We start from the raw sequence: 25916 nt of genomic DNA on the forward strand, positions 1-25916 counted from the left end.
CCACCCCGGCCCCTTCAAATAACCACCGAAGCCCTGCCACTGCTACCCAGGGCTCCAGCGGCAGGGCTCCAGAGACTATTTAAAGGGCCCTGAAGGGTAGCAGCAGCTAGAGCCCCGGGCCCTTTAAACCATCCCATTTAAATTGCCCCTGAACCCCAGGACTCCCCCACCTCTACAGCTGGAAGCTCAGGGGGTGATTTAAAGAGCTTGGAGCTCCCAGCTGCTGCTACCACAGCCCTAGCCCCAGAGGGGATTTAAAGACTCCGCCTCTTCCAGTGGAGGCCACCCCCCCCCCCCCGGATTCCAGAGTACCAGCAAGTCCTTTAAGATACTTTCACCCCTGGCTAAGTAGAATCAGAACTGCTGTGCTGTGTCATAGGCCCTAGTGCTTTCAGCCAGTGGAGATTCTCCTTTCCCTCTGGTACCTATGCTTTTGGAGCAGAGGGATCGGCTTTCCGTCACGCTGTCACCGGTAAGTTCTGGAGGGCTGTATTGTGACAGCTGTGAGGCCTAGTTACACTACAACTCACATGCATCATGCTTTCTGCAGACCTTAGGCTCTAAGTGGCTTGTTATCTGTTGTTCAAGGTTTCAGCGTAGAACTGGACCGCGTGAAGAACCTGCCCTACTGTGAGACAGAAACGTTTGAAGTACGGTTTGATCCCCGCAGTGCCAGCTTGCCTTTGGGAGATGTGGAAGTGCTCCTGCCCATCAAGGTAAGAGGTATTCTTCAGCCCCGTAGCCTTCACTCTGCATCGCCTGCTAGTAAAGGTTTGAGTCACTCTCTTAGCCCCACTTCCCCAGCCTGTCGCGTTTGAAGCCTGCAGTTAGTTCTCCTCCAGACTTCTCACCGGGGGCTATGTTACATACTCAGGTTGTGGCTGGCCCAACATTTCTCATCTGCCTTCGTGCCAAAGTGACCATGCCTTCGCTCTGCATCTCCAGCAACAAGCTGGAGTTCTCCTCCGTCCAGTGTGGGCAGTGCCAGGTGGAGACCATCCAGCTCCACAATCAACTGCAGGTCGCTTGCGAATGGTTCATCACCAGCAATGAGCACATCAAAAAGGTAAAGCAAAGACAGCCAGTGATGTCCCTGCCTCCTTCCTTTACCGCTGCTCCCCTTTGTGCCCTCAGGCCTCAGTTCCACAATCCTTACTGCAGAGAGTAGCGCTTACCTCAGAAGTGACTCAGTGAGTGAGGATTGCAGTTCCAGGACCTACAGCAGAGTACCAGCCTGCTCCAGCCATAGAGTCAGCTTACTAGGCCTTGGGTGCATTTTAAGACCCAACAGGCAAACAGCTGATGACATTTGCTGCTAATGTCAAAGCTGTGAGCCAAGTGGGAATTCCCCTTTTAAGAACATCATGGGACAGCCTAGTGCTCTTTCATGCTCAGTTCTGCAAACAGGAGCATGCTTGATTCCTGAGCCCCATGCGTCACTCCTCAGACCAGGAGACGCAGGGACCACAAGGCTGCCCAGGGGATTGTGGGAAGAGGGAATGATACTCTGCAGCACCTCTGGTAGTGAAGCAAGGGCCAGCATTGATGAGCTCTGAAGAAAGTCTCATGCAGCCCTCCTCAGCCACGGCTGGTCCCTGCACTAAGGGACTTTGAAAGAGGAGGGAAGAGGAGCAATTGCTCAGCTGGAGATGGTGGAGGAGGTGGGAGAAGGCCTGTTCTCGGCATCCCCTCATCTGTTTTGAAGTTCCCACCCATACTGTTTATTTCTTATAACTATCAGCAAGAGTAAAGTGGTTTTAGAACCTGGGTAATTGTTTGGAACTTGTCATCTGTTAGCACCTTGTCTCTCTACTAATTCCCTGGCCATCTCCTTCCGTCATTCTTCATCCCCAGCCTGAACTGTAACATGCTTCTGTGTTTCTCATTGGCTAATTGAAACAGCTCTGTTTCTGACTGGCTACTTGGCTGGTCCATGTTCTAGGAAGGCTGGGGCTGTAGCAGCATTTCAGGGTCTGAGTTAATCATTTGGGTTTGGGCGATCAGGTGGATAAACACTTGCCAGCCAGCCTGCGGCGGAAGCTACGTCAGGAATTCAAATCAAAGCCCCCTATCTTTGAGATGATCCCCTCATCTGGAATGCTGGCTCCAGGGGAGCGACTCAATGTGCAGGTCAAGTTTGCGCCAGTGGAAGAGGTGAGATTGTCTAGTAATTACCAAAGAAGGGGGAGGCAGTGTGGTGTGGTGGGCTGGTGCCTCTGTTTCCTCCTTTGTGCTCCCTTCAGTAAAGAGCTTTGAGATCTACAGGTGAACAGTACTACCCGAGTGCAAAGACCTGCTATCTTACCATTTCTCTATGACTCCCAGAGCTGTCTATTGGGTATGGCAAATCGGGGTGACTGCTCCGGGCCCTGTGCTTTGTGGGCCCCTCTGCTTCAGTGTGCACGTGTCGTGTGGAGTTCCCTATAGGCCAGCCCGATAGGATGGAGTTAGGGGTGCCTGGGGTGCCAGGCTGGCCCGGGGGTGGGGCTAGGGGTCAGCGGTGGGCCTGGCGCCAGCAGCAGGGGTCAGGCCTGCACTCACCAGCAGGAAGTGCACGTTGTGTTTCTTTTTTGTGCTCGGCATCACGAGGCTCTGGCTCAGTCTCCAGCAGCAGCAGCAGCATCGACCCCAGCTCGCCCCGTTCTGCCCTGACCTGCTGGCTCCCAGTGTCGCTCGCCACCGCACCAGCCGCCAGCATCCTAGTGCCGCCAGAACACGCCAGTGCCAGGATGACCCCATCCAGTGCCCTCCTGCCCCAGACCCTTCCCTTTTCCGGGACCTCCCAGCACAGGGGGCCCCCTCACCCCGAGCACAGGTGCAATCCTGTGACTCTTCATCATCCCTCACCCCCCAGCATTGCTATCCCCTGCATACACCAGATTTCACCTGTTTAAAAATGTTAAGGGGGAGGCTGATTTGTCCCGGGCCCCACACCCTGCTCGGAATGGCCCTGATGATCCCCTTCCTGTGGCTTTTATAACTGGGAAAGTGCCCCATCACTCTGGGAGCAGCCTTTCCACCTTTAACAGCACAGCTCTCCTAGACTCCCCATCAGGGCTGCCTCCTAAGATAACTGTCCCCTGAAGAGGGGAAACCCCAAGGGCCGTCGAGCCTGGTAGCCTGGCTGTGACAGTGGTCAGTGCCAGATGCTTCAGAGGAAGGTGTAAGAGCCCCTCAGTGGGCAGATGCAAGCTGATCCCCCCCATGTAGGTCTCACCCTGCTCTGAGGCAGGGCTGCCGGGCATTATGCCCAAGTAGCCTGACCCAGCGAGTGAGGTGAGTCATTCTCCGCACTGGGTGTCATTTGAGCCTTTCTGTTAAGGATACAGCTCATTTACCCACTAGTTTTGTGTTGTATATTCACCAAGGGCAAGGATGAAATCACCCAAAACATCATCTTGGCTTTGTTATCCAAGTACCCAGATATAGTGCTGGGTCCTGGAACCACCTGGGGCCTGAATGCAAGTGCACTGAGATACGGGCCAAATTCACCGGTGATGTAAGTAAATGGGGGCCGCTTCATTGGCCTCTGGGGCCGTGATCTCGCATAGGCCAGTGGTGCACTGGAACCCTGTATGTTCCTGTGGAGCAAGGGGCATGAAGGAATCCCATAGGTTTCTCTCTCTCTTCCCAGAGGTTCTACAGCAACCACCTAACAGTGAACATCTCCCAGAGCAGTGACCGGCTGCTGCTGCTCGTCTCCGGATACGGTCTGGAGCCACGCCTGGAGTTCACGCCCTCAGTGCTGGAGCTGGGGCCCCTGCTGCCGTACGGTGTGGGGGACGAGGCAGAGGTGGTAGTGAAGAACCCATGCAAGTTCCCCATTGAGTTCTACTCCTTGGAGTTTGACCAGCAGTATCTGACTGAGGAGAGGGTGAGAAGAGAGGGAGCCCTGGCGCCCCACTTGTCACTGAAAACCTCTGAGTGCTTCAAAGTTTCTGGAGTTCCAGCTCTTTATTAAGCGGGACCAAGCACTAGCGGGAGAGCCCAAAGGGCCAGCAGTTGGGATGCTGGCATCAAGGAGTAGCTGCATTTCATTGCTTGCTTTCCAACTCCCACGGATTATCCCTGTTGGAGTCACTCCCTAGTCCCATGAACACCTCCTTCCATGTGCTATTCCAAAGAGATGCCCCCTTCCCTCCTCCACTGCCCGGTGGCACCAGTGCCTCCTGGCAGAGCAATTTGGAGCTGGTGGGAGACCTTTCACACTGAATCATAGGGCCAGGGGCAGGCTTCAAGTGAATGGTGTCACAACGAGTCTCAGGTTGACTTTGATCTACCCCTGGGGGCAGGAGGCTGTGTCCAGCCCTAGCAGGCCAGCACCTAGCAGGCCAGCACCCCATCCTGCAGATGCAGTCAGCTGTGCTGATGGGCTGCAGAGGGGTTTGTGGCCAGCCCAGTTCAGTTAGAGGGAAGGTCTGTACAACGCATGGCCTTTGTGGGAGAGAGGAGAAGGAAGAGAGGATATGAGAGGCCCCTGGGCTCTCTCTGAGGCACCCTGGGGGAGGAGGGAATGGATTCCTGGAAGCCTGTCCTATGTCTGTGGTTTCTCTTCTCTTTGGCCACAGATTTTGCGGACGCTGAAGGGCTACGATTCCCATAACACTCTGCTGCTGCCCCCTCGCATCCCAGGTGAGAAGCTGCCTCCGGAGGTGCTGGAGTATTACAAAGACCAGAAGAGGAGTCCAGATGAGCAAGCTAAGGCCAAAATGATGGAGGCAATAGGCCAAGAGAATGGTGAGGACTCTGAACAAAGGGCAGCTTGTTCTAGATTTTCAAGGAACAGAAATGTCCGGCATTGACCTTAGCTGTGTCTAGGATTTTTTCCAAGGCTAAATGTGAGTGCAGACGCTGGTGGAGGAAATCCAGAAATCTGCATGTGTCGCAGGCTGGTTACCCGCTCCTGCCCTTCGGGGCTTATAACAGCCCAGGAGAGGGCTGTTGCTGGGGCAAGAAGCCTGGGCTGATTGGGGGAAAGCAGGATCAACAGTGCCCAGGAATCAATCAGGCCCAGCTGGCCCCTATAAGAGGCAGTGAGCCAGAAGCCCAGTCAGTCTTCCTCTGCTTGTAGAGGGAGATGGACCTGGCTGCATGGAGCTAGAGACGGTACCTGAGTGAAGCAGGGCTGGAGAAAGGCAGAGGAGCTTGGGAGCTCCAGCCTGAAAAGCCCCAGGCTGCGGCCTAGCAGAAGGCCAAGGGGTACTGGGGGTTGCAGAGGGCAGTCCAGAGGTAGGCCAAGGCAGCAGGTCCAGACCCCTTTGCCGATGATGAGAGGCTGATAGTGCAGTCTGCCCCAGTGAATGGGGGATAGATGAAGACTGGCAGTAGCCAAAACTGAGGCAAAGTGGGGATAGTGGGTTGGGGGTTCCCCAGAGTGGAGACCCAGATTGGTGGGGTACTGCTGGGGGCAGCACCCCAGCTAAAGGGGCACCGGGGTCCAGGGAGGGACACGGGGCCAGAGGACAGGTGAATCATTGGCCTGCAGAGGGCGCTCCTGGCTGGCAGTGAGCAGGACAACCAGCAGGAGGCGCCGCAGGGGTGAGTCCGCACATCTACAGCATGGAAACACTGGACTAGCTGGCCTTCTGCAGCAGCCAGTCGTTCCCCCACTGAGCACTGTACGTACTGGTCCCAGTTCTGCTCTGACCTACACTGGTGGGTCTCTGTGGACTCTGATTTACCTGCTATGAGAGGAGCTGTAGGCCCCATGCTCAGTGTACATCAGGAGGGTCTCCACTGATGTCACTCCCCCTTTGTACTGCAGTGTGACGGACTGAGAGCAGAATCTAGCCCTTTAGACTCTTGTGTAGTGCTGGAGCCAGAGCCCAAATGATGGGATTTCATGGGTCCTTTTCATGCCCACCCAGATCTACCTCTTCCCACCCATTGTTACCTTAAATAATAGATTTGTCCATTCAAAGGCCAGGAGAGGCCATTGTGATCATTTAGTCTGACCGCTTGTACAAGAGACTCCTCCACGTCATGCCTAGGTTGCGGAGGGTCACGGGAGTGATGGCCAGTGGATCGGTGAGGCAATGATTTCACTGGCCCCAGCCTGGCCCACTCTGCCCTGCCACTCCAAGCTCCACTGTGCACAGAAACAGGAGGATCCGCTGAGTGAACTCCCAAAATCCTGCCTTCGCCTCACTCTGCAGAACCACATCCATCCTGCTGCACCCATCCATGCCCCTCCCTGGCTGTGGGGGAAGAGCCGTGCCCCACAATAGTTCCGAGAATATGACAGGACAAAACACGTCTCTCAACAGAGACTTACCTGAACCATGTGCAGTTACAGGTAATGAGTCACTACTGCACTGCAAGGGATGAAAGGTACAGGCCAGCAGGCTTTAGCAATCTAGCGCATGTATTTCCCCACTATGTTCACACCGTGAAGGGCACTGCTTTTCAGTTCAGCTGGTGGCTCATTGCTCTGTGTGCACCAAATTCCTCTTGTCTGTTAAACAGGAGTTAGTTATAAAAATAGAAGAGGCTGATAAGCATGGCTGAGGTCAGATTTCTGAGCGTGCTCACCCTACACCTGGCTGCTATTTTACTTGCTGATTTGCTCTACGTGGTTGGACAGTGAAGCTTTCTAGGCAATAAATCAAACTCTAACGTATACAAAAACCAAAGCCATGTAGTTTTGAAAGCTTGGTGTGGATATGTTTGCAAATGATCTAATTCACTGTTATTCCTGAGACTGTATTATTTATTACTTGTGAATACTTGGACAACTGATGGGTCTGAATGGAAATGTCCACAGACCTATGGCTTGGTCTACATAGCAGCATTAGATCGACCTAAAGCAGCTTCTGTCGATCTAACTATGTCAGCGTACGCACTACAGCCTTGCTCCTTCCCATGTAAGTGCCCTGCTACACTGAGATCATAACTCCACCTCCACGAGAGGCGTGGGGCTTATGTCGGAGTAGTTAGGGCAACACAATGTCCCTGTGGACGCTGCAGATTACTTACATTGCCTGTTGGCTTTCATTGTCAACTTCACAGCTCCATGCTACTGCCATGAAATAAACAGGAAAGCTGGGGGTGAGGGAGGGCTCCAGCTACAGTCCAGCTTCCCCCAGGCTCCCTGCCAGGGTGCACCCACCATACTCCAAGCCAAGCTGCCCCCCGGGGTCCTGGCTTCCCGCTCCCCATGAGGAGTCTGGCTGGACTGAGGCTCCCCATTCCCTGCCAGGAGCCCAGGGCTGCTCCCACCCTGCTCCCTACTCCATGCCCCTTGCAGGGAGTGCAGCAGTGGGAAGTGGAGAGTTGGGAGCCTCAGGGCAGCACCTGGGCTCCCAAGCAGGGATCTGAGAGCCCCGGGAGCAGCCCAGCTTCCGGGGGGAGCTGTGCAAGAGAGTCCAGGCTCTCAGCCCCCCACACTGCCCTTCTTAAGTGGCTGGAAGCGCTTCTGGTGAGGACACGCACCACCGACAGAAGGGCAGAGTGGCCATGAACCACCCCAGTAATTACTGCAGTAGCTGCAGACATGCCCAATGAACATTTGACCAAAAATTCCTGCTGCAAGGGCTGTTATTTGCTTTCATCATTTTGTACGAGCTGCTCTCCAGCTGTGAAAGTTTCAGTCACCTGATACTGAGGCAGAAATCATATTATGTGATTGACCCCAGAGAGTCCCTAGTCAAAGAGAGTGATTTGAGGAAAAGCCATGAGGTGATATTCCCCCAGGGGCAGTGGGCTGCATGTGGCTTAGGCATCGCCTGAACCTAGCTTGTACAGCAAGGCAATAACGAATGTCGAACAGTGAATAGCCAAGTAGCACCTTGTCTTCCTGCACTCAATCTCTCCTCCCTTCCCTCTTCTTCCTCCCCCCCCCCCGAGTAGATGACGAGGAGAACCCCTTTCTGTCTGAGTGCAGAAGGAAGCAAAGCCCTTCTGGGACCACACGCGCTGCCTCCACTGGTATCACCATCTTTCCCTCCATCTCCGTTTTTGAGGAAAGCCGTTCTCACAAGATGGAGTCTAAATTCGAGCAGGAGGAAGAGGAGGAGAAGGAGGAAGGTGCTGAAAAAGGACAGGGGCTAGGTAACCACGCCCAGCTTTCCAGCAGTTCACCATCCATCACGGTGGGAATGGCCCAGAGAGGATTCGTGTATTTCCTCAATCATTTACTGCAAACTTGGCCTCCTAAGCTGCTCACATCTGTCACCTTCTGAAAGTCATCAGGCCTCAAATCCTCTCCTCCACGTCATGCCTATGTTGCCGGACTGGAGGGTTACTGGGGTGATGGCCAGTGGATCGATGGGGCAATGGTTTTACTGGCCTCAGCCTGGCCCACTCTGCCCTGCCACTCCAAGCTCCACTGTACACAAAACCAGTAGGATCTCCTGAGTGAGCTCCCCATATCCTGCGTTCCCCTCACTCCACAGAACCACATCCATCCTACTGCACCCGGGCTCCTCCCTGGCTGTGGAGGCAGCGAGGGATTTTTTCCTCTGGTTGTGCAAAATTCGCTCCTGTAGCATAACGTGGTCTGTAACATAGTCTGGGATCCTTTCCTTTCCCTCTACAAGGTCCCCAGACTCTCAGATGGACCCCTCATGATCCTTCCGTTTGCTTCCATGTTAACTTCCTGCTCCTTAGTGTACATTGCCACTGACTCTGGAGGGCTGTCTGAAACTCCTGCATCACTCCCTCATTTCACCACTTCTTTGTTGACCAGAAAGGTCACTACTGAGGCACGGGAGGTGCTTTTCCCCTGCCAATGCCCGGCTTCACCGTCATTCTCAGCTCTGGACACTTGAAGACTGAGACCACCCCTAGGATTTGAGTGTGGGTCTCCTGCATGGCAGTACAGAGCATTCCAGCAAGGGCAGCTCTGTCACTGTCGTGTGTGGCAGCTGCTTACAGTGTCAGGAGCTGAGGTGTGCGGCACTCAGTGGGCTGGTAACAGGAGAAGCTGGGAGCTGTAAAGAAGCAAATGATTGTTTGCAAACACTGGAGTCAATTCATAGAAGGGCCATGAAAATAATCTTCACAGTCAAATGTCCCTGTGTTGTGTTTTCTTAACCATTTGACTGAGCAGAAGAGGAAAACAGCTCTCTGCTGGAGATCATTAAATTGCAGAGGATACCTGCAGGGCCTCAGCAGTCTGACTCCCCTAGCAAATGATTTGCTTGGTCCACACGTTCAGTCCCCAGAGCTATGAGTGCATTAAATGTCTGTTGCTATGTGCCTGGTAATTATACTTCATTCCCCCTGGGATCAAACCCACAGGTGCTGCCAGGCAGGCCGTGTGATGTCATTTCCTGGGGTGCTGGTGGAGAGTAGGGGGGTACATTGGGGTGTGACAGACTGGCTGTTCGTTTAGCTTCTTTATGGCCGACAGACTGGCTGTTCGTTCCCCACTCTGTCGCCCTCTTCAGTTATCTTCCAGCAGCTGGGACACTTACAGCAGTGAGACGATGTTCTGAGAGGACACCAGGGAGCACCCAGGAATGTCTGAGCACCCTTAGCTGAAGGCAGGATTGAGGCCTTGTTGTCCCCATTTGGCGAGTGTCCTTTTCCTGAGGACTTTCCCAAAGCGCTGAGTGCACTGTCAGGGAATGGGGAAGGAGTCTCTGAGACACTGGCATCTGAAAGAGTCATCTGACCCCTTGTTTCTCTGTGGTAGAGTGTCAGCGAAGCATTGATGGCAGCTGCAAGGAGGCTGTTGGAGAACTAGACAACAACCCCGTCTCCAGAGCCATTGCACGCCACCTTGGCATTGATATCTCTCCAGAAGGTCGTGCAGCCAAGAACCGCAGAGGCATTGTCATCATAATCCATGGTGCTCCCCTTACAGGTGCAGAGACTGTTCTCTTCTGGTTGGGAGGATGGTGCGGGAGGAAGGGAAAGGCAGGAAAAATTATCTCAGTTAACCCAAAAGAATATATCATTGCTGGAGTGTCTTCACCACGTGGCCTGGAGCTGGGTAGGAGACTAAGATCCAAACTGGTGGTAGCTGGGCCTGAGATGGAGAAAATAGAAGTCCCACTCTGAGATAGGGGGCCTGAGTCTCCCCTCAGTTACCCCATCTGACATTAGCATAACACCATTCACATCAATGGAGTTAGTTGTGATTACACCAATTTATGCGGGAGGAGAATTTGTTTGGCAGACACTAGGCCGCAGTGGAGCAGACATGGCAGCTCCAAACCCTGGAAGTGGAGGGCCCCATCTTTGGGGAAGGGAGCTGGGGAGGATTATGCCTGAGTGCACTTTGAATTTTCCTTTCAAAAAACAAACACACACCCTTTGCCCCAATTTGTATCAGGACCAGCTTAGTGAGAACAAACTACACCCCATCTAGTGGGGAAAGACATCTCAGTGCAGCTGGTCTGAAGAGAGGTGTAAATAAATGGTGACGCACGGATTTGGCATTCCATGGGTGTGCAAAACAGGGGTCATTGACATGGGGGAAGAAGCTAGGCATGTACAAGAAAAGCGGCTAGTGGAAGGCTAGAGATAAAGCCTCCCCTGGTGCTTTGTATAGTGCTCTAAGAGACATCATTTTCCCAGACCTTCCTATCTTCCATAGACTTGTGTGTAAGTTACTCTAGTTCTTCGAGTGCTTGCACATGTCCATTCCGATTTGGGTGGGTGCACGCCCGAGCATAGCTGCCAGGAATATTTTCCCCAGTGGTATCCGTCGGGTTGGCTCTGGTGCCCGCTAGTGCTGCATGCTCACAGTGCCGTTATAAGGGGCCTGCTGAGCCCATGCTCCTCTGTTCCTTCTTATTGCTTGTGATGGCTATTGAAACTCCCCTCTCCCTTGGCAAAACATTATCGTGGTTTTCGCTTCATCTAGTTGTAAATAGTTGTAATGAGTTAGATTAATTTTAGTAAGTTTTAGTGTGTTTTGGTAAGACACTTCTCCACGTTTGGAAAGGAGGTCCCACCCTCCTCTGGCCCTGGTATCGGGGCATGCCTCAGTCACTGTAGTTCAAGGCGTGCTCTGCCTGTGACCCACACTTGAGCTGCCTCGAGTACTTGGGGGAGGGCCATAGGCCAGACTGCTGCGAAATCTGTCAGGAGTTTAAACCCCACATGGAAAAGGACCAGGCTGCGAGACTCAAATGGAGGCAGTGCTAAGACTGACCTCAGAGCTGAGATCCAACTTGGCATGGAGCACATCTGCTCTGGTGCATAATGCACCTCTGGCTGATATAGTAGAGGCATCATAGACACCATGAAAAGAGCCATTCGCCAGCACCGGAGGGAAGCACAAAAGGAGAACAAGATAAAGCAAGCCCTGGGGCCGGCCACTCTCCCTCTCTGGCACGGCAACAACCACTGGTCCCAACAGCGACACCGGTATCGCAAACCCTGCAAAGGGAGCAACACCACCTGCAGCACCATGCTGCCCAATTTGCAGTTCCTTCCACGCTAGCGGAGAGACACTTGTTGACTCTGCCAATACCAGGATCCCCTGGAAGCCAAGATGCAGCACCTCTGGCACCACCCGGTGGCATGGAGGTCTCCACTAGTTCCAGATCAGTGTTGAGACCACTTTCCAGGGGCAAGCCTATCCCAATCGCTTCATCTGCGACATCGCTGCGGCACTGTTCCCCAGCACCAGGAGGATTGGCACCACCATGGTCTCCCTGCTCCTCGTCGTTCCTGGTCCTCTTCAAGGTTGGACTTGGGACCTTGTTCCATGCACCGATGGGACTGTCGGTGCTACGGACTCCACTCCCCATGGCCATTGGTGACCCTGGGAGCTCCAGGTGCAATGTTGTCACAGAGCGCCTGGCCCCTGGATCCATGGGGATCGATTCCCATGCAGTGGCCTTTCTGGAACCCTGGGGGTTCCCCCTGAGTTAAAGTTCTAGCTCATGGTGCTCCTACTCGGTCATCTAAGAGAGTAGGGCACCGCTGGTGCTGCACCGAGTGACCCTGGAAGCATCCTCTGGTACACATGCAGAGGGCCGGCTCCGGTACCAAACTGGTCACTGAACTCAGCACACAACCCAATACTGAACCTGGAGCACAATCCGGTACCAAAGTCAGTGCCAATCAGCAAGCACAGGTTCCCCAGGCAGAGGAAGAGCTGGAGGTGGGGACAGCTTTTCATGCCCTTTCCTCTTCTTCACCAGAGGAAGAAGTGATGTCAAAGAGGTTGTCTCCTTCTCAGGACAATTTAAGGGCTGAAGTCAGTGGCCTCCAATCTGGGCTTACAGGCAAAGGCCATCAAGTAACCATTCCAAGGCTTCTTGGACTTCCTGGCAGCAACAACACCTGCAAGAGTCACCTTCCATTGCATGAGGCAATTATGAAACCCATCAAGGTCCTCTGGCAGACCCCAGCCTCCCTCCCACCCACTGCCAAGAGAACTGAGCAGAAATACTTTGTGCCTGCCCAGGGCTCTGAATTTATTTTCTCCCCCTCCCCCTGGGTCACTCATGGTGGCAGCCATGAATGAGAGGGACCATCAGGGCCAGACGGGACATACATCAAGGGCAAAAGACCCCCAAAAGTTGGACCTGCTTGGGAGGAAAGCATATTCAACGGGAGGTCTTCAACTTTGCATAGCAAACCAGCAGGCTCTGCTGGGTCACTGTGATTTTAATATGTGGGAGACTATGAACAGATTTAAAGACAAACTCCCACAGGACAATCAGCAGGAGTTCTTGTGGATGAGGGCAAATCAGTTGTCGGAGCCTCCCTGCAAGCAGCCTGGATGCGGCTGATTCTGCGGCTCAGGAGCTCATGCTTACAGACATCCTGGCTCCTGCAGAAGGTTCAGCAGACTTTGCAGGACTTGCCCTTTGAAAGCCCTTCGCTCTTGTCAAAGCAAACTGATGCGAGGCTCCACAGCTTTAAATACTGGAGGCTTCATTACAGCTCATCTTGGACTACCTCCTATCTCTGAAGGAGCAGGGCCTTGCCCTCTCCTCAGTCAAGGTCCACCTGGCAGCCATCTCAGCATTCCACCTGAAAATAGACAGTAGGTGAGTCTCAGGGCAGCCCAGAGAGGGGAGCAAGTGGGGCAATTTGCCCCAGGCCCCTCAGGGGCCCTCACAAGAGATTTTTGGGGCCCCCGGAGCGGGGTCCTTCACTTGCTGCAGGGGCCCCAGAAAACTCTCGTGGGGCCTGGGCCTCCAGAGCTGCTTCTGTTCTGGGTCTTCAGCAGCAATTCGGCGGTGGGGGGTCCTTCCGCTCAGGGGTGGAAAGACCTCCCGCTGCCAAATTACCACCAAAGCGGGACCCACTGCCAAAGTGCCAGGTCTTTGGCAGCAATTTGGTGGCAGGGGGCCCCCGCCGTGGGTCTTCGGGGCACTTTGGCAATGGGTCCTGGAGCGGAAGGACCCCTCCGCTGCCGAATTACCGCTGAAGCGGGGGCCCCCCACCACTGAATTACCGCCCCGCTGCTGAAGACCCCAGGCCCCCTGAATCCTCTGGGCGGCCCTGGTGAGTCTTCTCACATGAGGTGGTAATTCGCTTCCTTAAAGGCATAGAGAGGATATTCCCACAGATAAGAGATCCATTCCCCCCCGGGATCTGAATCTTGTCCTTTTGAAATTGACGGGGCCACCATTCAAGCCACTAGCAACATGTTCACTGCTGCACTTGTCTTGGAAGGTGGCGTTTCTATTGGCAGTCACCTCGGCCAGGAGAGTGTCGGAGATCCAAGCCCTCACAGCAGAGCCTTTTTGTACAATCTTCTTTGAGGACAAGGTGCAGTTACTACCACACCCGAGTTTCCTTCCCAAGGTGATGTTCCAGTTTCACTACAACCAGCCCATTTTTCTAACAATTTTGTACACTAAACTGCATGCAAATGGGGAGGAACAACACTTGCACTCCTTGGACGTTAGACGAGCCCTGGTGTTTTATATCGAAAGGATCAAACCATTTTGTAAGTCTCCGTAACTCTTCATAGCGATAGTGGGCTCCCCATCTTGGCTCAAAGAATCTCGTTGTGGATAACGTCCTGTATCAAAGCGTGTTACGACCTTGCAGGCATTCCCTGTCTCTCAAACCTGACTGCTCATTCTACGGGGTCCCAGGCCTCAGCGGTGGCTTTCCTGGCCCAAGTCCTTATTCAAGATATCTGTAGGGCAGCAATCTGGTCCTCGGCACATACTTTTTCTACACACTGTGTCATTACTCAACAGGCCAGAGACAATGCGCAGCTTGGCCAAGCGATGCTACAGTCGGCTTGCCCTTGAACTCCGAGACCAATTTGAATGGACATGTGCAAGCACCTGAAGAAGAAAAAATGGTTACTAGCCTTTCTGTAACTGTTGTTCTTCGAGATGTGTTGCACCTGTCCATTCCAAGACTGACCCACCGGCCCCGTTCTCGGTGTGGCTGGTAAGAAGAAACTGAGGTGCATGGGCCACCAGGGGGCACCAGAGCCAACCTGACGGATACCAGTAGGGGGAAAAATTTCCGATACCTGTGTTCCGGGCACGCACACCCCCAAATCGGAATGAACATGTGCAATACATCTCAGAGAACAACAGTTATGGAAAGGTTAGTAACAGTTTTACTTGCACACTGTTCAGTGCCAAAAACGGTGCTAGCTATATCACTTAACCACTAACACTGCTTTTCTTACCAGCCTGGCTCCGATGTGTGACTGATACTGCTGTTTATATGGAGGAATCAGTGGGATTTGCGCTGCCTTTAACTACCTGTTAGTTTGGTGCCCTGAGCCAAACTCATCCCTGATGTAACTCCATTGAAGTTAGTGGGCCAAATTCATCCCCTTTCATAACCAGTGTGAGATAGATTAGATTTATGCCCATACCCATAATGTCCATCTCGTCACTGGTATCACTGGCCATTCTTTTTAAAGTGACAATTGCTCTGCTATTCACAGGGGTTACAAATCCCACACCAGGCCATTTCAAAGCACTTGCTCATACAATGTCTAGATAAAGATGCACCACACATGAATTTCATCAGAGACTTCCCTTTCTGTAAAGGAAAGACAACTGCAGCTGTCACCTTGGCCAAACACTACAGTGCTGCCTACCTATCCATCGACGCTGTGGTGCTGGAAGCCCTCTCCGACAGGAGCAGTTCTGCGGGGCTTCGCGCACGGGAGCTGTGCATCAGGGCTGCCATTGAGCAGGCACATCGAGAGTCAGAGGAAACTGGTAAGAGCTCAGACCTTCAGCAGCACAAAGGCTGAACAGCCGTGCTGCACAGAAACGCTGGGCATGACCCCAGCACCATTTCGATCATAGGGTCTTGCCATCCCCTCCCTTCATTTTCTCCCTCTAGTGCATTGTCATGAAGACTTTTCAGCAACCCACAGGGGCTCTTGGTAACCTCGGGGATGGGTGGAGAGAGCTTTGATGCATCTGGGTATGAAATCCCATGGGGAGCTCCACAGACGGTAGAAGCTGGAGCGTAAAGTGATCTTCTCAGTTTGCAGTTAGATTACCACTCTAGTTGAATAGCAGTAATGCTGGACAATAATGGATTTCTAGCCTTGAAATCAAGAAGAATATGAGGGTTCAGAGATGCAGAATCCCCAGTAATGCAAAGTCCAACTTGCAGTCTATAATGGCTCTTGCCTGTTAAAAATCTCTCTGTCTCTGATGTTAGAACCTAGGCATGTCATTCCATTGTAATGCTCTGGATGTATTCCTTTTCATACTAGAGGTAAAACACTCTGGTGCTTTTCTAAGAGATTGCCCTAATTCATGGGTGGTTACAGCCAGTCTGCCCAGGCTTCCTGCTATGATCGTCCAGAAATGCTTTTCATGATATCTTGTTGCTGAAGTTGAAGTCCCCTGCAGTGCCCATTAAGATCCAAAATGATTGGCTTGAAAAGATAGTGATTTAATGAGCATGGGGTGTGTGAAACATAATCCCCAGGTCAGTTATACAGCGAGTTACAAAAAAATACGAATGGATTCATTTCACATCTTTGAAGGTTTTGTGCAGAGAAGTTGCTCCTGCAAATTCTCTCAGACTCCTGCTCTTAGATCCTGTGCCATTACCCCTGGGACCTGGTGAGCTGTGCACACTAGCAAGCTTGGAGATGGCAGCCTGGGGGTTTTGCTCACCTCATGGGGTCCTGCTTTGAGGACTGAAATCCCAAGCAGAGGGACATGGAGACCCCCAGGCTAGAGAGGGTTAATAGGAACGATTTTCCCAACAGTTTTTGTGCCCAAACATGGTGCAGGCAAGAGGTGCTGCATTGAGAGCCCTGGAGAACAAAGCCTCACGGTTCCCCTTGGAACAGATACAGCACGAGCAGCGCCAGCAGCTGTGAAAGGCCTTTATTTGTGCTCTGGGGCTCATCTCCTGTCCACTTGGTGGAGCACTGGGCTCTGTTCCTTGCTTCGTGGGGCAGAAGGATGAGTGGTTCAGTTCTACGAAGTAGTCACATTAATCCCTCTCTACCCTGGGTTCTGCTCCTCATGGTGCAGTGGGCGAAGGGGTGTGGATTTGGATTTTCCTGTTCTGCTGTCCATCTCGCTGGACAAACCATGAATGACAGAGCCACTTGCAACTGAGTCCTGGTCTCTCTGGAGTCAGTGACAGTCTCACAGAGGATTGTTCATTTATTTGTTCGACATCAGTATTTCTCTCTCTACACAGGCTTTTATAACTGTCTGTCACCATAGCCTTTGAGAACTAAAAGTCTCTGGCCATAGAACCCATGTATCCTCCTTTGCACTTTACCTCGACAATGACAGAAACGTAGGCAGGAATGTGTGTTCTGTGCAATCAGATATGACCCCTGGTGCTAATGGCCAGCTTGTGCCTGAATGGCCTAATCCATTCTGGAGCTCCAAACTCCCAGGGAGGGTCCCTTGGGAGAGTGTGGCATGCTCCCCCATGTGTCTGATCAGCTCCGCCGGCAGGCAGAGGCAGGATGCCAGCAGGTTCAGCTTCAGTGACTTGGATGAAGAAGCGTGTTCATCCCTGGCAGTTCGAGGAACGCTAACTGCTGTAGCCAATCTTCTGCGGATTGGATGTGATTTGCCCCTTCTCCCCCTGAGGCTGAACTCCTCTTTCATCCTTGCAGGTCAGTCTTCTGAGGGCTCTGCGGGGCAGACAGCTCTGAGCACAAGACTGAGTGTTGAGGCTTTGGCCAAGCATACCACAGAGGTTAGCCAGCCAAGCTCTGAGACCAAAACCGGGCCACAGTCCATCACCTCCAAGGGCTACAGGGGCAGCACAGCAACAGGCAGGGGGAAGTCAGAAGGCCATGCCTCGCAGGCACAGAAGCAGCAGCACCAGTCAGATCAAACAGGATCACAGGTAAGAGACAATTCACATCAGTAAACAGATGAGATTATTCCACCATTCTTCTAACAGTGTGTGAGAAACTGACTCCTGCGCTGGGGCTACACTGGCCCAGTGGGTTACTGCACTGGGTTTTCATCTTTGCTGACTTAGGGTTTTGACCTGTGTGCTCACAAGTAAAAATAAGCCTGGTGGTCTTGTTCTAGACCAGGGGTTGGCAACCTTTCAGAAGTGCTGTGCCGAGTCTTCATTTATTCACTCTGATTTAAGGTTTCGTGTACCAGTCATACATTTTAACGTTTTTAGAAGGTCTTTTGCTATAAGTCTATAATACATAACTAAACTAGTGTTGTATGTAAAGTAAATAAGGTTTTAAAAATATTTTAAAAGCTTCATTTAAAATTAAATTAAAATGCAGAGCCCCCTGGACCGGTGGCCAGGCCCCAGGCAGTGTGAGTGCCACTGAAAATCAGCTCACGTGCTGCCTTCAGCACACATGCCATAGATTGCCTATCCCTGTTCTAGTCTCTAGTGGGTTTAGTCCATGTGACAAAGCACTATTGAATTAGGCAAAGTTAGCTACTCGAGAGCCCTGGGGCTGGGCAGTCTCTTGTGCTAGGAGGGAGGGCTGAGGTGCATCTCCAAGGGTTTGATGGGGGTTAGTTGTTTGTTAAGCGCCAGCAATGTGCACACATATCCTGAAGAGTTTGGTGTGGATCTGGCTCAGTGTGTTCTGTGTGTTAGCGTAGTGAGGTGTTAGCGTTGTCCTGCTCAGCTTTTATAGCTGGAGTAACTGAGGCTCAGAGAAGTTTGAAAGTCCAAGTTTTCAAGTGTGGCCTCTAATTTTCGTTGCCATCATTTTTGAGTGCTCAGCTCTGGACACCTGGGGCCTGAGCACCCACCATGCCAGTGAAGTCAGTGTGTGCAGTAGCTCTAAACTTCAAGTCTGAGGGACACGGAGCCCCGGCAGCCTCAGTCTATAGACCTGGGCTCTGAGAGTCGCAGACATTTTCCTCGTTACTCAGCGAGTTAAGTGCACCCAGGTTAACCAAAGGTGCATCAGTCATTCCCCCTTGTGCAGCTGGGTGCCTGACCCCTTTGGAGGGCCAACCACTCTCTGACAGTTGGGTACCCATAAACCAAAGCACCCAAAATGAGAGGGCCTTATTGAAAATTTGTATCTACGTGTCTTGCCCAAGGTGACATGGCAAATTAGTGGGAGAATGAGGACTAGGCCCAGGTCTCCAGTGTCCCAGTCCAGTACCCTGGGTACAGACATCCTACACAGGTGGTAGTACCTGCCTTTTTGTTAATAAATATGTAGGTTGAGACATAAAAAAAAATGCCTGATCTGGCTCCTTACGGAAAAGGGTCTAGCCTACACTAGCAAGGGGATGCTGTACTGATATGGCTACATGGCAAATCCCCCTCGTGGGGACTCAGCTTAGCAGCTAAGCCAGTGTAGCTCATACTAGTTCTCTAAACAAAATAAGCTACACCAGCAAAAGCACATTTTAGCCAGTATAACTTCCTTCCAGTATGAAAATGTCCTAAAGAATCATGCCCCTAACTGACCTTATTGGCTCCTTGAGGGGACCATTTCGGGATCTGGGGCAAAAATCTGTCAGGGGATTGATCCTGCTTTGAGCAGGAGTTGGACTAGATGACCTCCTGAGGTTCCTTCCAACCCTGACATTCTATGATTCTATTAAATCGGCTCACGCTTCTAGTGTAGACACAGCAATAGAGGGTCTCGGGTATCTGTGTATCCACAACCAGCGCAGCCAGGAGGCTGTCTGAGTCCCACTGTGTTGGGGTCAGTATTAAGGAACTTCATCACCCTGCTCCCTTCACACAGCTCCCAGACCCAGTGGTAATGGGCATGCTGCCCCCTTCTGTGGAACAGGGCAGCCTCCTCCCGCTCCATGCCCTGCCAAAGTGCGGGGGTGGAGCAGTTCCACCTCCTCTTTGCTATCCCAGCAGGTGTGTGCTGCCCCCAGTGAGGGAGCAGTCCCCACACTCTCCCAGACTGCAGGACTGTGGTTGTCCCTAGCCCTTGCCTACTCATGGGAAGAAAATTCCTCCTGTCCTGAGCTCCCTTCCCATGGCCATGGACTGAGCAGCAGCCTCACAACTCGAGAACTCACAACACTAAGCCTGGAGGGAAGTGGGTGCTCAACTGGTTGGAAGGCTGTACTTCAAGTATAGTTACCAGTGCGTCGCTGTCAGACTCAGAGGGTGTAGAATCCCCAGCATTCTTGTTTTTAAGAACAGGCTGGACAAACACCTGCCAGGACTGGTCTAAGTTTTCCTTGGTCCTGCCTCAGCACAGAGGGCTGAGCTTGATGATCTCCTGAGGAGCGTTCCAGTCCTGTGACTTCTGGGCTAATCTGCGCCATTAGCATGTGACCGCAGTCTTAGCTGGTAGGGTGAAGGGGCTGATGTGGTGGGCAGAAGAAATGAGCTTGGTCTCCAGAGGAATTATATGGGTTTTTCTGAAGCATTTTTTTCCTTGGGGTGGTGAATGCTGCAGGTTCCTCCGAGCCCTATTCCCAGTGCTCCTGTCCAGCGACGGCTCAGCGTCAGTGCCAGCATGGCAGGAGAATCGGGGCTGATGAGCTGCATGCTTCCCGAGGAGCTACTGGTGGAGATCCTTTCAGAGAGGATGCAGGTATGGCAGGTGCTCACCTGGGTAAAAGGAAATGCTGGTCATGAAGCTTAGTGTATTGGGTGAGGATGTTTGTGTGAAGGGATGGGGAATGTGGTGTTGTCAAGGTTTGATTTAAATGATAGGTTAAGGCAATGGAGAGACAGGCCAGGGCAGTAAGGGGCATAGAGAGAGAGAAATATGCAGAGAAAATCAAAACAGGTGGAGATGTGCTGCTGTTCTGCTCTAGCTCAACCAGAAATTTTGAACTTGATGGCGGAGTCAGTGGGTGAGCTTCTCTGGCCTGTGCAGCAGGTCAGAGGAGGTGATCAGAGTGGTCCTTTCAGGCCTTGGAATCTGTGCCTATTTCAGATAATTGGGGATAGTGCTTGCTAATATGTTTTTACATCAGAGCAGTTTTATTTGCTGATGACCATACTGTGTACTCATTAGGATGGATTTATGCCCTTTGTGTTCCACATTCACAGCTGAGTGACTGCTATCGGGGAGTGGTGTTTGATGGACTAGAGACACTCTTTGCCCGCAATATGCCTTCTGCTCTCCTTTGCCTGCTCAAAGCAATCAACAACCGGCGTTACATCTACACGGTGAACCTGTTCCAGGATTATGCTGCCATGAAGGCTAGGGAGAAGGCCAAGAAAGAGCAGGAAGGTGAGAAGGATTCTTCTCTGAACCCCCTGACACTCACACCTCTACACATCTGTATGTCTGTCTGGGCAGTTCTAATATCAGCTGTCAGAAAACTGGGGGGATTTTTCCACCTCAGAAAATTTTCACCAAAACAAAAAAAACAATTTCATCTGCATTTTCAACAGAAAATTTTGATTTTTTGTGGGGTGAAAATTCAGATACCAGAATATTTCAATTTGGAATTGTTACTGTGTAACCTTATTGGAGTTGTAGCTCAGGTGTCTTGTGCTCCTGTTCTCATTTACAGGCCAGGGTCCCTGTCAGACTTCATCTCCCATGATGCATCACAATCTCTCTTGGAGATGGGAGGCAGTGCATCGCGGGTATCCCTGGATGTGGTGCGTAATGGGAGATGCAGTCCAGTTCAGGATCCTGTCCCTTAAAGGCAAATGGGGACACACGGTAACCAAGGTACAACTCCCATGAAGCACTGTGGCAGAATATACAAACTGAAATATTTCCATGTTTGGGCATTTGGGTTTTTGACAAAAATTGAAATTTCCTGCAGAAAGCAGACACTTTTCTCAGAATGTTTTGGTTAGTCCTAAACCCAGTTTTCCATTGAAGAACAGTTTCAAAGGAAATTTTTTGACCAGTCCTAATTTCTAGAGTGCCTATCACCATATCTAGGAAGCAATACAAGCTAAACACCAGAATCCCTCTTTTTGGTCATTTCACAGGAGTTACTGCAGCTTTCCACACCTATAGTCACATGTTTTTAAATAGCACTTGAAAGGGTGTTTATCCTTGGGCAGAGACACAGAAGAGTTACAGCTTTGTTTGAAAGAAAAGATCTAGCTTCACCGGTGGAAGGCTGTCCTGGCAGCTGGTGGCAGATTCTGGGCAGTCACTGTCAGGCAGCTAGTGGGCGGAGCAGCGCAGGCCTGGCAGAGAGACTGGCAGGGAAACAGGGTGTAGGTGGACTGGCTTCCAGGAGTCAAAGGGCTGCTAAGCCTAACAGGGGAGCTGTTTTTAGGGGCGTATACTCAGAGCCCCCTAGTGTGCTGAGGACACTGGCAGTTGGAATGGGGAAGAGAAATTCTCATGGAAGAGATCGGCACAGTCCAGGTGCCTGGGACGAATCTGAGTTCTAGCTCTGTTTTTGGGGTAGCTATGCTGCTTGCATTAGGGCCATCAAGTAGGTCTGTGGATTCTTTGGGTTCCTGCTGAGGCTGGGTCTCGTGGGACATCCCATTCACATAGTTATATGGGTGGAACCTGCTACCCTCTCTCCCATAGCACCTGTAGTTTTAGAGCCAAAGCTGCCCCGGGATCCAGCTTCACAATGCACAAAATACAGTGGGGCCGGCATTGTAGGACTCACAGGATCTGTCTACACTGCAATGCAAGCCCAGGGGTGGCAGAATTCAAGTCAGCAGACCCAGGATGTGTTAACCTAGAGCTTGAGCAGCTACACCCATGTGTAACCCCAGGCTAGGAACTGTTGAACCCTGGGCCCCTACACTGCATTATGCGGGCTCCAGTCCAGCCCCCATCTCCCAGACTTCCTAGCGCTCTTCCAAAACGTGGTCACTCGAGCCCTTTGCTCAAGGTGCTGTGTGGGAAACTTGACAGTCCGGAGGTCACAGAGAGTTGGCCCATGGGATTCTGGGATGCTATTGGCAGATTCCCAAAGAACAAGCCCAGTGGGGCCGCATCTGTGCTGCAAAGCAAGAGGGCTTGAACCCTGGGTCCCAGCTTGATACAGGCTCGGACCCTCGACCCCTGTAGGGTCCTGGGAGTCTGGGTCTGAGCCCTAGTTTAGTGTGATTTGTGTGTGGACAGACAGGGGGTAAAGCCTGAGTTTGAGCTCTGGGCTTACACTTCAGTGTAGATGTATGAGGCCCCCTGCCTTCCCCCCCAGCACCTAACTCAGTGCCAGCTAATCGGAGCAGGGACACACACCTTTGTGTGACCCTGGGGCGCTGCACAAGCTGGCAGCAGGGGAAGGCCTGTCCTGAGCACTGAGCTATGATTTCAGCCGGTGCATTTCTCTGTTTGGCATGACAGAACAGGAACAGAAAGATGCCATTGCGAGGGAAAAGGCTCGTCTCCAGGAGATGGATGAGGAAGAGTATGACGCTCTCACTGAGGAGCAGAAAATTCAGTTTGATAATGAACTGCTCCAAGCGCTACGGGAGCGGAAAAAGAGGTGTGTGAACTGTCTCTGGATAGCTGCCTGGGAGTGCTGCACCGCCCTCCACATGGGACACTTCTGGGCTTGTCTGTTGTTTCTTTTCCTGCACCAGGCGCTGGCATTACCCACTTTTCAGTGGGTTTGTCTGGTTTTATCAAGCAGGAGTCGTGGTTCTGAGCATGGGTGAATGGGATGGTGGGAAGAATAGCTCAGAAGCAGCAGCAGGAAGTTCTGTTTCTCCTCAGCAGTTCAAGAAGTGGGAGTAGCAGCTCACAGGAGGTGATGGAGCCTCTGTTCTTGCATAGTAGGAAACTCTTAAGGACCAAATGACTCTCCTGCTTTTACCCATTTTGTAGGTTGGTGGCCAGAGGATAGTGTGCTGGCTTGGGACTTGGGAGACTTGAGTTCTAGTCTTGGCTCTGCTGCTGGGTGACCTTGGCAAGTAACTTCCCCTCTCTGTGCCTTGGTTACCCCATCTGTAAAATGGGGATAATAATACTGCCCTTCCTGTGTAAAGCACTTTGAGAAGTGTTGGATAAAACTGCATATTATTGTGCTTTAACAATCCTAAATTAAGGACAACACTGCAAATTCAACTGTAACTCTTCTAGAGACACAGAAACTCCTCCTATTCCTTTAAAATCACATATGAACTATACTGGCTCAGTTTTGCTGTTATTTTCATAGTAGATAAGTTCTTACACTGCTATTTTCATAGTACCCCTCTCACTGACTTAATATCCATAGTGGCACTGGCCATAAATATTAACTGTAGCCAAAGGAGTGTGAGGTAGAGAATTAGGTTCTGATTCAGGTAATCTTCCTTATTCAGTAGGAGCGCTTATGCATATGCTTAACTTTAAGCATGTATTTAAGTCCCATTTAAGTCAGTGGGACTTACGGTCATGCTCAAAGTTAAGTACATACTTGAGTGCTTTCCTCAGTTGAGGCCAAATTTTGTTTCCCCAAAAAGAAGAAGAAAAATCAATGTGTTTGTTTTTAAATTAACGTGAGCTCAGTTATTTATTGTGTGGGCTTCCAAGTGAATGGCTGCATTATTGACCTGGAAGCTCTGCAGCCTACAGGAGGTGAGACTAGATGATCTGATGGTCCCTTTTGGCCTGAGAACTATGGAGCAAGGCCTCAAGCTCAAACTGGTGTTCTAAGAGCATAGATTTCCCAGGGCTGCAGCAGAGCTGAGAGTTTATGCTGAGTGAGTTTTCTGCCTGCTTTGCTGAAGGGAGCTGGAGAAGTTGGCTCGAGAGCTCGAGGAAAAGAGGCACCAGCAGGAACTGGAGCGCTTGCGAGAGGAAGAAGAGATGAGGAAGAAAACCAAACGGTGGAAGAGGGAGTCTGGAAAAGACAAAGATGAGGCCTTGGGAAGGAAAAGCCAGCTGGGAGGCAAACAGGTATGTGGTTCTGCTATGAAGGTGTTTATGACCGCCTCTGCACTGACCCTGTCATGGGACACAAGCCAGCACCATAGCAGCTTGTATCACATGTGATTTGCCAGGCCAGGGAATCAGCAGCTAGTGATGAATATATTACAAGGGTCTGTGCTTGAAGGCTGTTGGGAAACTTCAGCTCATGCGCAGCTCTGTGCTCGCTCAGCATAGGACCCCTGGTCTCTATAGACCACGCCGACCTCTAGTTCATTTCCGAGGGCAATTGCACTGGTTGGTTTTGACCTAGAAAGTGCATGTGCTTTTAGTCCCTGGTATGTTGGAGTTGACCTTTCTTCTCATTTTGCATGGTGGCATCTGCTCTTTGTGGCAAGCCATAGATTCATACAGCTTTGGGCTGGAAGCACTGGACAGCCGTCAGCTTCCCGCCATAGACTGAGAGGGCCAGAATCACTTTACATTCAGGGTATGCTGCCAGATCTGTCCATTCACTAGGGCCCGATTGTCGAGGTGCAGGGCACACACTCATCCCATTGACTTCATTGAAGTCTCCTGCAGGAGAGAGTAATTTTGTCTGAAACCTGGGCTTGTCCAAAGCACTACCCACATTGCTGGCATCTCAAACTCAGACCCAGGAGAATGCAGTAGCCTTCCCGTTAAGAGACGTTGAGGACATAATTGTGCAGGGATGCGATAGCCCTTGCACACTTGTTGTGGGAAGGTTCTGTATCAAATAAGCTAGATTGGAATCTCTTCGGGACAGGGCCCATCTCTGTTCTGTGTCTGTGCAGTGCCCAGCACAGTGAAGTAATACAAATATAATCTTACAAGCTATGAGTTAGTACTGAAAAATGTTCCCTTCCTTTTCCATAATCCTGACCGTATAGGGTGCCAGTATCTCCACTGTCAATAGGTCAGACCTCAAACTGAACGAAGGGGTGGAGAGGAAAGTGTCTGTGAGAGAGCGCCCAGATTCTGTGGCATGTGACAAGGAGGACAAAAAAAAGCGGAGCAAACTCATTCTGCCAGACGTCCTGCCGCTAGGGCCGATGCCGCCTCCGATCCCAGAGCAGGAGGAAACGGAAAAGGAGGTGGTAAGTGACAGTGAGAAGAACTTGACACAGAGGTTTAAAGTCTATGAGGCCACACAGAGGGAAATTGTCCAGATTTTGTCACTCTGGGACCGGGTGCAAGGTGTCCAACTGCCGCCCCCAGGCCTTGAGGAGACCCAGCATGAAGCAGAAGATCAGCGTCAGGCTCCGTCTGGCCGCAAGGGCCGGAAGGACAGGGAAAGGGAGCGCCAGGAAAGGCTGGAGAAGGAAAGAGCTGAGAGAGAGCGGCTGGAAAAGGAGAGAGCCGAGAAGGAGCGCCTGGAAAAGCTAAAGGCCCTGGAGGACTCTAAGGTGTCTGGGCTGGAGGGAGAAGGGGCAGAAGCAGCAGACAAAGACCAGGATGGAAAGAAAGACGTGGGGGTGCCATGCTTGGACTTCCATGTACTGAACTCAGAGGACACCAGTGGGAAGAGGATCTTGGAGAGTGGCAAGCTGCCGGAAGTAGAGCAGGTAAAAGCACTGTCCATGGTGAGCAAGAGCAGGTGTTACTGGGCTTCGGCGCGCGCTCAGCCTAGGGTTGCAGTGGCAAAGCTCTAAGGCAGGCTGTTTGTTACATACGTTCGCTCCAGGCTCTGCAGCTGGGGGCTCCATTCTGAGCACCTGCTGAGAGGTGGTAGGAGTTGAGGGAGCTCAGCACCTCACAGGATTGGGCAAATCATATAGCCTCTTTCTGCCTTGGTTTCCCC

General features: G+C 51.7%; 1 protein-coding gene across 5 annotated transcripts in view; it reads left to right on the plus strand.

The window, feature by feature from the left end:
- The window catches only part of HYDIN (HYDIN axonemal central pair apparatus protein), a 392944-nt gene that overhangs the window by 271760 nt on the left and 95268 nt on the right, over nucleotides 1-25916 (plus strand). For all 5 annotated transcript variants that reach the window (XM_030581746.1, XM_030581750.1, XM_030581747.1 and 2 more), the window contains 14 exons: nucleotides 589-716; nucleotides 875-1066; nucleotides 2005-2154; nucleotides 3635-3874; nucleotides 4569-4737; nucleotides 7849-8049; nucleotides 9638-9808; nucleotides 14940-15113; nucleotides 17000-17235; nucleotides 19754-19891; nucleotides 20356-20539; nucleotides 22589-22730; nucleotides 23956-24124; nucleotides 25006-25680. In XM_030581746.1, the coding sequence (XP_030437606.1) occupies nucleotides 589-716; nucleotides 875-1066; nucleotides 2005-2154; nucleotides 3635-3874; nucleotides 4569-4737; nucleotides 7849-8049; nucleotides 9638-9808; nucleotides 14940-15113; nucleotides 17000-17235; nucleotides 19754-19891; nucleotides 20356-20539; nucleotides 22589-22730; nucleotides 23956-24124; nucleotides 25006-25680 (2969 nt within the window). The remainder of the gene's footprint in view (nucleotides 1-588; nucleotides 717-874; nucleotides 1067-2004; nucleotides 2155-3634; nucleotides 3875-4568; nucleotides 4738-7848; nucleotides 8050-9637; nucleotides 9809-14939; nucleotides 15114-16999; nucleotides 17236-19753; nucleotides 19892-20355; nucleotides 20540-22588; nucleotides 22731-23955; nucleotides 24125-25005; nucleotides 25681-25916) is intronic.

The sequence above is a fragment of the Gopherus evgoodei genome, chromosome 12 (assembly GCF_007399415.2).
Source record: "Gopherus evgoodei ecotype Sinaloan lineage chromosome 12, rGopEvg1_v1.p, whole genome shotgun sequence".
Lineage (NCBI taxonomy): Eukaryota > Metazoa > Chordata > Testudines > Testudinidae > Gopherus > Gopherus evgoodei.